This window comes from Aquarana catesbeiana, linkage group LG11 (assembly GCF_042186555.1).
Source record: "Aquarana catesbeiana isolate 2022-GZ linkage group LG11, ASM4218655v1, whole genome shotgun sequence".
In the NCBI taxonomy this organism is placed as follows: domain Eukaryota; kingdom Metazoa; phylum Chordata; class Amphibia; order Anura; family Ranidae; genus Aquarana; species Aquarana catesbeiana.
The window spans coordinates 234160935-234178457 of record NC_133334.1 but is presented as its reverse complement, the minus strand read 5'-3'; the positions used below and the strand labels follow the sequence as shown (position 1 = coordinate 234178457).

The window sequence follows — 17523 nt, the reverse complement described above, 5'->3', positions numbered from 1 at the left end:
TAACCCTATTAGATACACTTGAAACGCTCAACTCAAAGCTAGCATCCAAATACGCAAATGCTGAACTGGAATCATGGGGGGGAAATTAGAAGACGGCTCCAAATTGATTTGTGTCCCCCCCCCCCCCCCCCCAACGAAATATCCTTTGTATAGCATTTTCTAATATTTCCTCCACAGCATAGGTAGCCCCCTGCTACCTGTGCATATTTTTGTCCATATTGTAATAAATATAGAAAAGTTCTGTTTTCTCCAATCAATCAATCTGTAATACTGTTTAACCAGTCATGTAACCCAGACAGCACAGCCAGGTCCTAACTGCAGCTGCAACATGGCTTGATCATGACCCCCCCCCCCCCTTCATAAAGCCTGCTAATTTCCCACTTGAGCTCTGGGAGGATTTACCCCCTTCATAGCCAGAGCATTTTTTGCTATTCAGCACTGCAATACTTTTAACTGGCAATTGCCAGTTAAAATTTAATTTGCGCACAGGACCATGCAACACTGTGCGCAAATTAAATTTTTCATACAACTAGAACTTTCTTTTGCTGGTATTTGATCACCTCTGGGGGTTTTTTTATTATTATATAAATGAAAATAGACTGAGTACTTTGAAAGAAAAATTATGTATAATAAATATATTTATTTATTTTTAATACATTTTTTAATACCAGTAATGGCGGTGATCAGCGACTTATAGTGGGACTGTGATAATGCGACGGGCAATCTGACACTGGGTGGGAACTCACTGACTGACACAGACATTACCAGTGACACTAATACAGTGATCAGTGCTAATACTATACATTGTCACTGTACTAATGACACTGGCTGGGAAGGGGTTAACATCTAGGGGATTAGCTGTGTGCCTATCATTGTGTAATGTGTGCAATATGTGCTGCTTTAACTAATGGACGTTGCCGATTTTTGAAAAAACAGCCACATCTCTGCTCCATGTTGCTAGTGGTACAGTGCTCTGTATTGTGTATTGTGATCAGCAGGTCCCGGCCATAAATCATTGGCTGGGACCTGCTGACCGACATGTGCTGTGCCGAATCGCAGCATAGATTGGGCGGCAGGTGCGTGCCTCCCCCCTACCCTCTGTTTACACTAGTCTTTCCCCCGTTAGCAGCTTATTTCCTCTCAGTACACGTAACAAAGATTTACAGGCTCCTAGTGTTGTCTCCCTCTCCCAGTCTGAGTCCTAGAGGATAACTGGAGTGATATTGGGACAAATTCAAGTACCTACACTAACTGCAATAATAATAATACAGTACATTAATGGATTGAAAGCAGGATTTGTTACAATATCTGCCTTTCAAAAGATACGTAATAAATTTGTCCTTTTTTTTACCTTTTTAGAAAACCAATCTGCCTTACGCTTACCTTGGCAAAATGACCTTTTCTTCGGGGGCCAGAACAGCATACTCATTAAAAGTGCTACATTTGTTTGCAGGTGGATATTTGAAGGGCTTGGCTCCAAAATTGAACTCGCACTGCTGATAGGACATAAAACTTGCTGCAGCAAAAAATCCAGATCTACAAAGAAAAAGCAACCCCATAATAATGAAAGAGTAACTTCAACAATGGGACACATTAACACAGGTTCAGGACTTACGTTGCGGAGGTAAAAACTTGCTTCTCGGGAGGAAGCTGATGTCCATTTAATGAAAAAATCATTAACTTTTTGTGCAAATCCAATAAAAAGCCGACAGTGTCACCTGGAAGATTTAAGAGAAATAATAAAATAAATAAATGCATACCAGGATCCAAAAGTAGTCTTTACCCACTTGCCTACTGGGCACGTTCACCCCCTACCTGACCAGACCAATTTTCAGCTTTCCGTGCGGTTGCACTATGAATGACAATTGAGCAGTTTTGATTTTAGCTTTTTTTTTTTTTTTTTTTTACCACCAAAAGAGAACAGAAAATGTTGAAAAAAATAATAATGTTTTTCTCCGTTTCTGTAAGTACCAGTAAATTTTTCTTCTTCAATAATGTGCGCTGATGAGGACATCAGCTACACTGATTGGCACCGATGGGTCTGCACTGATGATCAGTGCCCTGATTATCAGTGTAAATGTCCTCTGTCACAGGATGAGCCGGTTTTCAAAATTTCCTTTCCTCACATACTGGACAGCGCTGAGGAAAGCAAATGCCGATAACTGGCACTTGTTTACATGCGATGAGCTGGGATTGGACACCGCCAATCACATGATAAAGGGCCACTGCGACTGGCCCTTTACCGCAACTTGATCAGCTGCCTCCGAAGGACACATCAATCGTAGAGGGCACCCAGAGGGTGTGCAGGGGGGTGGGGTTCTGGGTGGAAGTCAATAGACGCCCTCCCACAACTGGACGGCCGCGCGGTAGCTGTCTTTCAGCTATAGTGCGGTTGTCAAGTGGTTATACAGCAGCTAAAAAGGTAGCTGAAAAGTGGTGGGTGACTTACAAGAACCCAATCCAATACATTGGTAACGCTATTACCCATTTCCCCAGGTCTGATACCCAGCTACAGGTGGTCACGGGATACCAGTTATCACCACTGCTATGGCCAACGCACTCACCACACACAGTGTAAACGTGGTGGAGCAAACTGTACACTCAGAAAAAAATTGGTTAAACTTTGGATAGAGTTGGGTAGTTTTTATTGATGTTCTTATCCCTATTGAGGAAATTTCCTCCAACATTCTGTTCTGTCCTGGTGACACAACAGGAAGTTAGGAAAGTTCTTTTACAAAAGGTTTTATTGATAACCATAGCAATTACACAGTTTAACAGGGAAGTTAGGAAAGTTCAACAGGGACACAAACAGCAAAAGAAAACCTGATGCAGGTTCTAATCCTATCTACTCTACTAATAAAAACTTGCTTGTCTAAGTCCCCATTGGACAGCTTTCCTTTTACTTCCTGTCCTCTAAACATACCCAGAAGTAAGGAAAAACCTCCCCTTCAAAAGGCATTAGAGCAAGAGCCGGCAATCTGTTGATAGGTAGATTGCTATCAATGGTGGGCAGGTGACGAGTAGCTCACGTCCCTTCCTTCCCAACCCCAGAACCTGGACAGGTGCAGGGTGGCATTTATTGGAACCGTGCCCCTTTCCTCCAGCAGCAGCTGAAAGCTGCTTCTCCTCCTCATCCTCTATCTGAACAGAAGTATTCAGCTTTGTTCTTGTGCCATGGGGCACAGCAAATATTAGGCCTTACCTTCTTTCCAGCAGGGGTGTTGATGAGGTTTACTTTTTGCGTTGTACCAGATCAGCTGCCTGCAGCCATCATATGCACAGGAATACTCATCATCCCCAATTCCGTATCCTTCCTACATACATTAGGGACAGACATTTGTTTACTGATTCATATTGATCTTTTACTTATGAGCAATAGAGGTTTATTAATGTCCATTTTTAATAATTAACAGTAAAAGTTAAATACATTCCAAGTGCACCAAACTTAAAGTGATTATAAAGTTTTGTTTTTTTAATATGAAACACCACAACAACATGCTATACTTGCCTGCTCTGTACAGTGGATTTGCATAGAGCAGCCTGGATCCTCCTCTTCTCAGGTCCCTCCTCTGTGCTCCTGGCTCCTCCCTCCTGTTCAGTGCCCCCACAGCAAGCAGATTGCTATGGGGGCACCCGAGCCGGGTAACAGCTCCCTGGCTCCCTGTGTCCATTCAGACGTGGAGCCCTGACCCGGGCCCACCCCCTCTGATTGGCTAGTTGACATTGATTGACGACAGCAGCAACAAATGGCAACCGCTGCTGTCTCTCAGCCAATCAGGAGAGAGAATCTTGGACGGCTGAGACACTCACTGACACGCTGGACAGAGAGGGACCTCAGGTAAGTACTAGAGAGGCTGAGGGGTTGCTGGCACACACTAGTCTTACTAGTCATAGAATGCATTAAGATAAAAAAAACTTCTGACTTTACAACCCCCTTTAAGGTGAGAAAAGTCTTACCGTTTACTTTCCTTTACAATTCAGCCAAAGCCTGTCCTCTGCCAGCATCTGCACAGATGGACCCTTGCTCTCTGAGAGAAGTAGTTATTTTGCTGCAGAAGTTAAATATGTCCCCTACTGCAGAGCTATAGGTCGACTCAGTAGGGCGTGTGTCAGACCTTTGCAGCGAGACCACTGCTTCCCTACATAGAGCAAGGGTCCTTCTCTGCAGGTACTGGCAGGGGACAGGCTTTTTAAGAAAGAAAAAACGAACTGTAGGGCATTAACAGTGGTTAGGTCTTTGCCACATCATTATGAAAAGAAGCCTACAACCCAACACAAACAAAACCAAACTTCATCTCCACTACCAAGACATTGCAATTTTGGTGCAAGAAAGACAAGACACTACAGCTATGTGACATTGCTCAGTGTGGTACCACCAGCATATATCATTAATCTAGTTAAAACTCACCCAACATAAGCAACATCTTAGCATAATAAATGGTACAAAAAATATAAAGCCGAACCTCTAAACAACCATCATAGTGTACTTTATCGTAAAGGAATTCTCAGCGGTAAAAAAAAAAAAAAAAAGGAGGATTACATTTTCTTTCAAATACAATTTTGCCTTTTGTTACTTACGTGATTAAGGAATTTACTGTCTTTAGTGGCCCATCCTATCTGCATGACCCCAGAGGTAATGACAGTTACTTCATAGTACCACACGCCAGAGTCTACACAGAACGTGCAGCGAACACTCTCAAATGATGAAGCATCACAGCGGGCCTAGTACACAGCAAGTAAAAACACATTACGTTAGGCACAGCCTGTGGGAAAGAGCACTAATATGGATATTAGAGAACTTACTTATATTACTTTCACTTTTTTTGCAGAGATTTTTTTTTATCACTTTTTTTATCACTTTTTTTGCAGAGATTATATATACAGAGGGGACGGAAAGAATTCAGACCCCCTTAAACTTTTCACTCTGTTATATTGCAGCCATTTGCTAAAATCATTTAAGTTCATTTTTTTCCCTCATTAATGTACACACAGCACCCCATATTGACAGAAAAACACAGAATTGTTGACATTTTTGCAGATTTATTAAAAAAGAAAAACTGAAATATTACATGGTCCTAAGTATTCAGACCCTTTGCTATCAGCTCCTCCCCGCATCGTATAACCCCCTAGAAGAAGCACTCTCCCGGGGGGTTACCTTGCGGGCGCGCTCCCGAGTCCAGCATTTGCATCCATAGACGCAGAATGTAGGACTCGGCCCCGCCCCCCTGCGTCATTGTATTTGATTGACAGCAGCGGGAGCCAATGGCTGAGCTGCTATCAATCTATCCAATCAAGAGCAGAGAACCCCGGGCAGAGAGGTATAACGCGTCTCCGCCGAGGGATCGAAGGGGGTCAGGTGAGTAAAAACGGCGGGGGGGGGGGGGGGGGGGGGGGCGCGGGGGCATTCACTATCAGAAGTTTTTTCACCTTAATGCATTAAGGTGAAAAAACACGAGGGTTTACAACCCCTTTAAGCCAATAACCGGCATGTTTGTTTACATGTGACTGGACTCAGCTGTGACTGGACACAGCTGATCACATGGTAAAGGGCTGCTGTGATTGGCCCCTTATCACGATCGGTGATCAGCTATGTCCGAACACAGCACGAGCTGGATGTGCGATTCTGGGAGGATTTCCATGGACGTCCTTCGGGAACGAGAGAACCACGTTGGAGCCGTCCTCCTGCTATAACACGCTTCTGAAGTGGTTAAAAGAAACTTGTAACTTGTACTGAGAAAGCATGGAGGCCCCCCACTGCTGACCTCTCCTTCAGAAAATGCTATTTCTCTGGTTGTTATGATGATCCAGAACAAGAATGCAGATTATGAGTTCCGATTTCCTGATCTTTGTAGATTTTTCTTCAGTCATCACAACAGAAAATTAGGAAGCCAGAGAGCCAGTTAAAGAGGAAGTAAACTTTCATCTTTAAATGTTACCTATAGGTAAGCCTATAATAAGCCTATGACATCACTGGTGCATGTGCTCTGAAGGAACAGCAGCCTGTGCCGTTTCATCAGAGCCCTGTGCCGTGACGTTATCGCGGCTCCGGACAGTCACAGAGCCGGAGTTTGCAAACCCAGAAGGAAGACCAGGTGAAGATAGAAGCCGTCTTCAGCGATGACATCGCATTGCTGGAAGGCTTCGTTTTGAGGCAAGTTTCACATAATGTGCTAGTATGCCTTTGACTTGCAGGTTAGAAAAAAAAAAAAACAAACAAAAAAACCCATGAGCAGCGGTATACAACCACTTTATGTGACATTTTCAGAAGAAGCAATGGCAGCTTGAAATAAAAAATGACCAATGATGGTAACCCTTGGTATACTATGTTTATAAGCATGAATTACAGAGACAAGAACTGCCGAAAAGAACACTTACTTCTAGTCCATAAGGAGAAATTTTGAGGTACTCGCTCACATCATTACTATTAAGCATGGCGTTGATTGGTGATAAATCAGCCTTTTCATAAGTTAATTGTCTGCCTTCCTTTAAAACTAAAACAGAAAATGGAATTAGCAAAAATGACAACACCAAACCCCAATACGTATCAAATGCAACACTCCAGGGTTCGATTTTCAAAAACTGGAGCTGTCGAATACCATAATCATGCACAATTCCTTGTTGTCCAATCCTGGAGAAAGGAAGAAAATCCAAGTGGATGCTCAGGGCAAAAGCTTTAGTCCCGGTTCACACTGGTGTGATACGGGAAACCCTGCGACACTGACATCTGTGGGGGTGTCAACGTAAAGTTAATGACAGCCCCAGATCGGTTTGCAGTCGCAGTGCGAACTGTGCAAAGTTGGAGGAGTCGGATTGCATAGATGTGAATACCCATGTGATCCAATTCCAGTGTGGCCAAAAAAAGATCCTGCACCATTTTGGTGCAAATGTGATTTCATCCATACAGTTTGTATGACTGAATTTGCATCACACAGACATCGCATGTAATCTGCACAGCAATGCGAATCACATGCCATGTCTGTGATTTCACAAGTGTGAACTCAGCCTTACTTTTGTTAGACACTCTCTAAAACTATATATATATTTTTTTAAACAAGCTGAAGAATTCCAAGCAACAAGTAATCAATGAGCTGCTAATGTTATCCAGCAAATACTGCAATCAGAATGTTTACTCAAATTACCTTAATCTATATTTTCTGTAATCAACCATAACCAGAATTCAGGAAGCAACTCACAGGATCACTGGGAATGTACTTCCTGAAGTGGGTGCTGTGTAACCTCGATTGCATGGTTTCCTGTGTCACTAATCACGATCAACAATCCAGGACTATGCCAAAGTTCTCGGTACCAACTTTTTCATTTCATAAAAGCTGTTGTGAGTGTGTTTGGGAATAACACTTCTGAACAAGCAGGTGTTCCTAGATTACCAGCTAAGGGAAGTAAGGTGAACTGGTAAACTGCACGGTTATATGGATAAAATACTGAAACTATAAGCAGGTAGGCTGTGCTCCCTGAATGTATATAAAGGTCCCATTTTCAATTTCAGCTAGAATGTAGGTTTACAGACAAATACACAACTTACACAGGTTGTCTAGACTCCACTGGGCACAGAAGCCAACCTGACGCTTTAGAAAGTCACCATTGTTTGTCCAGGTCTCCAGCAAAAGCAGACGGTCACTTATTTGAGACTCTGAAACGGTCATCTTGTTTTCACCTAAAAAAGCGGCATTAATGATATTAGAATGCGACTAAATTAGAATATGGATGTATATAAAAGATCCAAACCAGATCTTACTTGTTTGTGAAAATTTTTCCAGTGCAATAAGTGCAAACAGAATGACCATGGGATGAAACCGGAAATTCTAGAAGGCAGAAGTTGAAGTCAGTGTTATAGTTTGTACACACAATACATTTTTTAATTTTATAATAAAAGTGTAATTTCACACACAACAGATTTATGCATTTTGGGCAGAGTGAGACAGGGCTCAATGCCTTGTGGGTGTTCAACACTGCCTTAGGCTTTGAAGGGAAATTTTCCCCCATTTTCAGCATTTTTACTTCTTACTGCTTCCTTTTGATGGTCTAAATACTGCTTACATGTCTTTAGAGCAGGGGTAGGCAACCTTAAAGAGGTGGAGATCTATCCGAACAACATCGGAGAAGTCAAAGATCACCGGGCACAGTGTCACCTCCTCACACCTGATTTTAACATATAATTGCTAGACTAACGCGTCGCAATCGCATGCATTGCACGGCAATCATGGCTCTCAATTTTAGCGATCCCAGTAAATTCTTCCAAAACCTTCCATACCACAACAGTAAAAAAAAGGTTTATACACACACACACACACACACACACACACACACACACACACACACACACACACTACAGAAGAATGTAAAAAAATATATTCCCATACTTTAATTGTACAAGTAACTTTTTTCCTGAGTAGTGTCTACTTTGTATGTCAATCTTACAGAGATGCAATTATTACATGACTGCAAAGGGGCGCAATAGACAAACATAGCACACACCAGGAAGGAGATACATCTGTCCAACTGAGGATCACTTACCACAATAGGATCATCAAGAACATGCCAGTAAAAGATTACAATGAGCAGGATCAGGTGCCCGACTCCCTAGCACAACTCTATGCTTATAAACACTTGGGAAGGGGGGGGGGAGGGATAATGAAGGGCAGTGACGGTAGGATCACACATGAATGAGGTGGTCACTGTCACATCTATATGTCTGGCACATGATGACTATAATGCAATACATTTGGGTGATGCAGAATCCTTTACACACCTAGCAGTGTGTGTGTGTCATTCAGTATTGGTCTCTTCCACTCACCCAGGTTTCTTGGCTGCTCCTGGAATCAAGTCCTTCCTAGGCAATCTGAGTGGAAGAGGCAGCAGGTACCTGTCAAAACCAGTTACCTGCTCCCTCTTCTCCCCAAAAAAAGTGCCATTTATGAAAGAGGAGGCCTTAAAGTGGAACCTCCTCTTTTGGGTGATGCTTCACTTTAAGTGCTTTGTATAAATATTTTGACCACCACTCCACGGCCTCTGAATCTGATTTTCAGTAGAGATTGACTGGTGGCACTGGGATAATGCAGCGGCAACTTCCAAAATCCACAGCATATTGCCCGCAACTTCCTATTGCGTTCCAAAAAAAAAAAAAAAAAAAAAAAAACAATACACAAACTTACCAAACTTTCTAACAAATATTCTAATATCCCTGGACTCAGTAGAGAAATGCTGGCAGGGCCTGAAAGAAAACAGCAGGCGTTAGGAGGAGAAAAGCTTTATACCCTTATGAATATATGTAACGCTATCCCTATTCAATTCAGTTACATGGTGCCAACCTACAAGTAAGATTTTGGATTGTGAAAGGAAACATTTTAAGAAAATGCATATCGCCAGTGGGAACTGAACCATGGAACCCAGCACTAGAGTATAACCTGTATTAACATCTATTCAAATATTTCTATAAGGTTTTGCAGGGATTAGGTAGCTTTTCATTGCATCAGTGTCAATTAGCAGGAATTCTGTTAGTAAAGGCAGCATGCAAAGACATTTAATATCACAATACTCACCTGCCAATTTCTCAGCCAAGCAGCCTAATACTGCAGTTGTATTGCGGTGTTTGGCAGGGTTACAGGAATCTTGAATTGCTGTGGTCCCACTTAGGTTCAGTTTTTCTGTCAGCTTCTGAAGAGCATCCTGTAAAGTATACCACATCATCAGAAACTGTTTATCTCTCTCTCTATAATTAAATATATATATATATATATATATATATATATATATATATATATATATATATATATATATATATATATATATATATATATATATTTTTTTTTTTTTTTTTTTTTACACACACACGGGGTGGATTTACTAAAACCGGAGCATTCAAAATCTGGGGCAGCTGTGCATGGTAGTTAATCAGCTTCCAACTTCAGCTTTTTCAATTAAAGTGATACTAAAGACCTATTTGTTTTGTTTAAAAATAACAAACATGTTATACTTACCTACTCTGTGCAGTTGGTTTAGCACAGAGCAGCCCCAATCCTCCTCTTCTCGGATCCCCCACCGGTGCTCCTGGCCCCTCCCTCCTGCCTAGTGCCCCCACAGCAAGCAGCTTGCTATGGGGGCGCCGACCCGCTGCTGTGTGTCCATTCAGGCACAGAGCCGCAGCTCGGCCCCATCCCCTCACTCTCTCTCTCCTCATTGGCTCCCTGACTTTGTTTGACAGCAGCGGGAGCCAATGGCATCAGGTGCTGTGTCTCAGCCAATCAGGAGGGAGAGTCCCTGGAATTTGTGTCTCTCATGCAACATCGCTGGATCAAGAGGGAGCTCAGGTAAGTATAAGGGGGGCTGCTGCACACTGAAGGTTTTTTATCTTAATGCATTACGATAAAAAACCTTCTGCCTTTAGAACCACTTTTTAATATCTGACAATAAAAGCTGGAGACTGATTGGTTTCACTGAAGAGCTGCACCAGATTTTGCACACTCCAGTTTTGTAAAATCCCCCTCCACGCTCCACTAATAGCTGCGTTTTGGTGCATTTGCTCACATTTCTCAAACCTGCACATTAGAACTCCTTCATTAGATGTGAATGCAACACAGGACTTTTTTTTTTTATCATCGGTCTCACTCAAATACCTAGCAAAAGGACAAGCTTTTCATCAAAGTGACCCCTAATATGTACTGTTGCAAGTTGTACACTGACACTAAAGTGCCTGAATTTGAATTGATATCGCCTGCCTACGATCGGCAGCTGGGACCCAGTTGTAATGTTCTCATATTATGAAGATGTAACATTTATGCTCTGATGCCTGCATATTTTTTATATTTTTTTTAGAGCCCTGTGCTTTTTTTCGCTACTTTTTCATGCTATCTTGGTAAATATTTTCAACGCAAACTGTCATTTATATAGTACAAAGCAGCACTGGGGAGGTAATGTATCTCAACTGTGCCATTTTGAAAGAAGAAAAAATGTTGGAGTTCCACTTTAACTTGTCCAAGAAAATGTGTTATGTAAACAAAAGGCTTTCTTTTTATGTGAAATCCAAGGAAAAAAAAAAGTGAATAATCTTGTCAAAGGCTATAAAACTAACTGTATACAGTATATGCAGAATCTTTGCCCAGTCATCACAATGACCAGACACATCGGAATCAGCCTTTTTTTTCTTGGCTAGGAACAAAATCCATCCTTAATTAACTATTACATCCCCGGGATGCCTAAACTCCATACCAAACCAACCATTAGGGAACGGCTACATTTGCACCACATGTTTTAGTAGAGCAGTTAGAGTCCCTGCCCCCTCCTACTGTACCGGAATGCAGGTTTTTATTCCTATTAGGAGGGAACAAATGATTTATTCATAGCTCGGAATATTACCAGATAACACATACTTTTGTTGGCAGCGGACACTCATCCAGTAGCAAAGTAATGACAGCTGGGCCCAGAGGATCTTCTAATGGAATGACTCTAATGAGAGACTGCACCACATCCAGCCAGCCGTTATCTGTCACAGGAAAACAAAGAGATCAACACAAAACACAATAACACAAATTAAAAACAAACATCCACGTCTTGTTTACTTGGATCAGATAAAACATATAATAAAGCTGAGTGATACAAAATGGGAGAAAAAGTCCAAGCTGTGTATAGCGACAAGCAGCTGATGCACATTTTTTTTTTTTTTTTTTTTTTTTATTTTATTTTAGTTTAAAAAAAGGACAGTTGAGATCTTATTGCTGCAAGACTCAGAAATCAGTAAAAGGAACTCAGAATGAATTTGCTCCACAAAGATGCTACTAAGAAGGACAAGCCAAGAATGCCGGACCCAAAGCCCTTTAAAAGAAATGTCACCTATATCTGATAAAGGCGCAACTTTTTTTTTACCTTAAGTCCTTGTTCACATTGAAGCGATTTGTCATGTCAAATCACATGACAAGCCGTAGCCTATTCCAGGCAATGTTCCAATCGGTGGCACTGCACCGATTTTTAAAAGTAGTACCTGCACTACTTCTGTAGATTTTGGGTGCGATTCAATAGACGTCTGTGCATGAAGCTGCACAGATGTCTTTCAAGACGGACCCGAAGTCGCACTGACATATGGCTTTAAAATCGTGCAATTTCAGATGAAGTGGCATGATTTCAAAGCCGTGTTCAATGTGAACAAGGGCTAAGTGCCGGTTCACATATGCGAATTGGATGCATTTTGAACCAAATCCGATTCGCATGACATGTGAAATAAGATTGGTATCCATTAAAGCTGCTTACATATGCGGTGCATCCACAGTTCAAATTGAATAAATTGAGTGCTGTGTGTTTTCTGAGCATTGTGGTGCGGTTCAGGTGCGAATTCCAGTCTCACTGACTTCTATGGGAGCGCTCCTGAATCGCACGTCATCAGTTTTAAAGAGGACGCAAACCCTCTCTAAATAAAAAATAAATAAATAGCATACTAGCTCATTATGAATTACTTACCTGAGATCGAAGCCCCCGAAGCGACCCTCATTCACCTCCCCCATCACGATACCCGGAGTGACTTCCGGGTATCGCTGCTCCGGCGCTGCATGCGCGCGGGAGCAATCAGTGACAGCATGATCGCCTTCACTAATGGTACGCTCCATGCATGCGCCGTAGACTTCGGTGCCCGTTTTTAGGTAAATATCTCCTTAACCGTGTAGATTAAGGAGATATTTCTTGCACCTACAGGTAAGCCTTAATCTAGGCTTATCTGTAGGTTAAAGTGGTCTGTAAGGGTTTACAGCCACTTTAAAAACACGATTTAAAATTTACCAAAAAAACCAAAAAAAAAAACCAAACACATGCACACACCACAGAGTGCCACCCCCCCCCCAATCCATACTAGGCCCTTTGGGTCCGGTATGGATTCGAAGAACATCATGCAAAAAAAAAAAAAAAAAAAAAAACAAAACAAAACAAAACAAAAAAAAAAAAAAGGGGCTGGATGTGGGGGTCCTCCGAAAATACATACCAGACCCTTATCCGAGCATGTAGCCTGAAGAAAGGGGGAATGAGCGAATGCCCAACCATGCCAGGCCACATGACCTCAACAAAGCACCCTGTTCCCATGTTGATAGGGGCACAGGCCTCTTCCCCACAACCCTCGCTTGTGTGTGTGTGTGTGTGTGTGTGTGTGTGTGTGTGTGTGTGTGTGTGTGTGGGGGGGGGGGGGGTGGACCGACCCTCACGTTGTTTTTTTTCTCAAGTTTTATCCGGCAATTATTTTGGTTTATTTTTGGTTTGGGGAATCTGGCCTGCTCCTTAACAACTAGCTATTGCCGCCCGCTCCCAAAATTTGCGCCAGAACTATATCTAAATCGCAGCTGAACAGCTACTTTGGAAATTTGCAGTGAAAACTAACCTGAAATTCACACTGCACATGTGTGAACCCTGTCTAATGCATTCTCTGCATCAAGGTAAAAAGTCTTCTATCATCAGCTCCCCCAAGTACTAACCTGGCTCATCTTTCAATACAGCGCTGTAACAGAGCAGCAACACCCCTGCCCCTCTACTCGCAGGACACAGAGGAAGCAGAAGGAGTCACTGGCTCCTGGTGCTGTCAATTAAATCTCATGAGGAGGGAGGGCGTGAGGGGGTGTTGCTGGGCCGAGCCATAGCCCGGCTTGGGAGCGAGCCTGCACATGTATCCTCATAGTAAGCAGCCTGCTATGGTGGGGCACACAGAACAGAAAGAGCAGGGCCCCTCTGTCCTTTTAAAGTGGTTGCAAATTTTGGACATGTAATATGAACAAAGGATATGCTTCTATAGTGGGTACTCAATAAGAGCACTAAGTGTCATTTCTGTCTGCTGCTTCCTTCCTCTGCTATCAGCACAAATCACTTCTTACAAGTTTTCCTGACACCAAGAGAAAAAAAAGTTGACAGGGGAGGGACCTCCAGCTGATTGACAGCCTCAGCCCTGTTGCTGGGTGCTGTGTGAAGGAGGGCGTGTCCCTCCCCTCCAATCAGCTGTCAGAGCTCTCCTCACTGTGTGCTGCAGAGTGTCATTTCAGATCTCCACCCCCTGTTTTCTGACTGCTCAGACAAGTTTTATAAAATATATATATATAATAAAAAATGTGATATATATATATTTTTTTTTATTTTTTTCTATAATTCACACCCACTTTAAAGTGCATGGCAAAAAAAAAAGCAGTACATCTCTGCAATACATGCGCATTTTCCCAAAGTTTAACAGTTTGACAGCCTAGCAGCGGAAGGCTAAACAAAGCAGCTTGAACAGGAACCACTGCAAGTCCCCAAGCAGATACCGCGCAGCCTGACCTACTAGACAGAAAGGAGAACAGCGGCGTCTGTCCACAAGAGAAGAGGCTGACTTTTTCAACAGTCACAAAAAAAAATAAAATAAAAATAAAAAAAAGGGGCATGGTCCCTGAAGCGCATAGTGCCCGCCCATTATCTCAATGTCTGCTGCATGTGGAGAGGAGGCTGACAGACACCAACGTTCTCCAACCTGTTTGGTGGGTTCGGCTGCACGGTATTGGCTCAGGGACTTACGGTGGTTGCTTTTCAATCTGCTGTGAATACCCTTCCACTGCTAAGCTGTCACATCGAGTTTTTAACATAAGTGTGGATATGCACTGTGTGAAATAAAGTTGTATCATTTTACATTTTCCTTGTCCGGCACTTTATTAAAGTGATTGTAAAGTCTCGTTTGTCATTTTTATTTAAAAAACAATCAATCATTACATTAGAACTAAGCATCAGGTAGTGAAGGTAAAGAAATGTTTCAGCTGCCACACACTTCTCCTGGCTGTGTAATTCACAGGTAAAAGCGGCCTCATCTCACGCCATCCAAGCCCTGTCCAACGTGTTTCACTCTGTCCTGGGTTTAATTATTTAATTAAAGTGATTCTAAAGGCAGTCTTCAAAAAAACCCACACACACACAAACAGGTTATGCCCCGTACACACGGTCGGACATTGATCGGACATTCCGACAACAAAATCCTAGGATTTTTTCAGACGGATGTTGGCTCAAACTTGTCTTGCATACACACAGTCACACAAAGTTGTCGGAAAATCCGATCGTTCTAAACGCGGTGACGTAAAACACGTACGTCGGGACTATAAACGGGGCAGTGGCCAATAGCTTTCATCTCTTTATTTATTCTGAGCACGCGTGGCACTTTGTCCGTCGGATTTGTGTACACACGATTGGAATTTCCGACAACGGATTTTGTTGTCGGAAAATTTTACATCCTGCTCTCAAACTTTGTGTGTCGGAAAATCCGATGGAAAATGTCCGATGGAGCCCACACACAGTCGGAATTTCCGACAACAAGGTCCTATCACACATTTTCCGTCAGAAAATCCGACCGTGTGTACGGGGCATTATACTTACCTGCTCTGTGCAGTGGTTTTGCATAGAGCAGCCCCGATCCTCCTCTTCTCGGGTCCCTCGCTGGTGCTCTTTGCCCCTTCCTCCTTTAGAGGGCCCCTAGAGCAAGCAGCTTTCAATGGGGGCACCCAAGCAGGTTCACTCCTGAGCCGCTGCTCTGCAGGTCCATTCAAACACAGAGACACGACTCAGGCCCCCCCTCTCTCCTCATTGGCTCAGTGGCTGTGATTGAAAGTAGCGAAAGCCAATGGCTCCTGCTGCCATTTCAGCCAATGAAGGAGAGTCCCCAGAGACAAAGCGCTCGTGCACATCGCTGGATCGAGATGGGGCTCAGGCGATTAGGGGGGCTGCTACACAGAGGAGATTTTTTTTACCTTCATGCACATGCGTATATATATATATATATATATATATATATATATATATATATATATATATATATATATATATATATATATAAATTTTTTTTTTATTTTTTTATTTTTTTTTTTATTTATATTACACACACACACACACACACACACACACACACACACACACACACACACACACACACACACACACACAAAGCAGAATATAAGAAAAGCGGACTCTAGATACCTGTTTCTGCCATTTCATGCAGCGTGATCATGGAATAGGGGGGCTCCTGGTCACTGAAAGATAATTGTTACAATATTGATTTTAGATAAGCACAGGAAAGGATGCGTAATCTTAATTAGACTCAAATGTTTCATCATTAACATGCAGTCAATGATCCGGGGATTATGTGTTTCAAAGCAAAGGACATGAGGATGGATCAGAGTCGTTCTAAACAGGAAATGATGGCAGATGTTGCACAGCCAGACTATCGATTCACAATCAGCTAGTGACATAACTTCAGCAGAAGGAGCAAACACCATCACCTCTGCTACAAGCTCTATGGAAGTTTAAAGTGGTGTTCCACCCTAAAAAAAAAAAAAAAAAAAAAAAAAATTCATGACTGTGCCAAAAAAAAAAAAAAAAAAAAAAAAAAAAAACCCATTTGGAAAATGTTTTTTTTTTTTTTTTTTTAATTTATTTACCTCTAAATGCCTGTTGCTAGGGGGGTCCCTCGTAGTCTGCCTCTTCCAGTGCCTGGGCTGGTGACATCACTTCCCCCTCGGCACAGGAAGGGCTCGGCTCTGCTCCCTCCTGTCAATCATTACAGGTCCGCAGGTGACTGAGCGGCCCAATCACGGCGCGCGGCGCGCTCCGCTCGCCGCAGTGGGTGCCAGGCTGTGAAGCCACAGCCCAGCGCGCCACAGGTTGCAATGCCGCGCGCCGCTGAACGGAGGGGGAGACGAGCGGGGCTTCGATCTCCCGCATCGCTGGGGTCCTGGGACAGGTAAGTGTCCAAAATAAAAGTCAGGCAGCTGCAGTATTTGTAGCTGCTGACTTTTAATTTCTTTTTTTTTTTTGATGGGCCCCTCCTCTCTTTAATGTAAGGAATGGACAAATCCCCGAAGACAAGCAACAAATGCTTCCAAAATCAAAACCAGTGGTAGAGAACTGGTGGACACAGAATCTGGTGCAGCTGTGCATAGTAACCAATCAGCTTCCAGATTTTATTGTCATAGCTTAATTGAACAAGTTAGAAGCTGGAAAAAAAAAAATAAAAAAAAAGAGAGAGAGGAGGCGCCTCTGGGTGCAGATTTTAAACAGGTTTAATATACACAATAAGGATTTTTTGTAATGCAATCACATTTTTGTAGTTATACAGAAGGCATGGAATGATATCCCAAAAACTTGGGTCTGTTCTTTGGTGTTGTCGATCCCTTTAACCCGTTTGTGTGCGTCCCATGGTGTAGAACAGGAGTTAGTTCAGGTGGCTGTGAAGAGGCTCTCCCAGCTGGGTAAGCATTTCCTGCTCCAGGCACTGCTGGATGGTGCTCGGCCGATCCGACGCGCTGTGGAGTCTATGCTTGACACGAGGCTTGCGAACGTAAGGAAGTGTTCAGGCGGGGCGGGGGTTGACGTCACCATACTGCGACGCGTTTCACAAGCATGCAGGCTGTTGATGACGTAAACAGCCGTGCTCCTTTCTCAAGCTATTAGGACTGTCCTAATTGCTTGAGAAAGAAGCACAGCTATTTACGTCATCAACAACCTGCACTCTCGTGAATCGCGTTGCAGTAT

The 17523-nt window shown here is 42.8% G+C and overlaps 1 protein-coding gene across 2 annotated transcripts in view; it reads right to left on the bottom strand.

The window, feature by feature from the left end:
• Positions 1 to 17523, bottom strand: part of RSPRY1 (ring finger and SPRY domain containing 1) — a 43477-nt gene that overhangs the window by 5081 nt on the left and 20873 nt on the right. For both annotated transcript variants that reach the window (XM_073605515.1, XM_073605516.1), the window contains exons 3-13: positions 15970 to 16022; positions 11385 to 11497; positions 9558 to 9684; positions 9171 to 9229; positions 7754 to 7820; positions 7541 to 7672; positions 6376 to 6491; positions 4579 to 4722; positions 3203 to 3314; positions 1616 to 1718; positions 1384 to 1536 (exon numbers count right to left, since the gene is read on the bottom strand). In XM_073605515.1, coding sequence (XP_073461616.1) covers positions 1384 to 1536; positions 1616 to 1718; positions 3203 to 3314; positions 4579 to 4722; positions 6376 to 6491; positions 7541 to 7672; positions 7754 to 7820; positions 9171 to 9229; positions 9558 to 9684; positions 11385 to 11497; positions 15970 to 16022 — 1179 coding nt within the window. The remainder of the gene's footprint in view (positions 1 to 1383; positions 1537 to 1615; positions 1719 to 3202; positions 3315 to 4578; positions 4723 to 6375; positions 6492 to 7540; positions 7673 to 7753; positions 7821 to 9170; positions 9230 to 9557; positions 9685 to 11384; positions 11498 to 15969; positions 16023 to 17523) is intronic.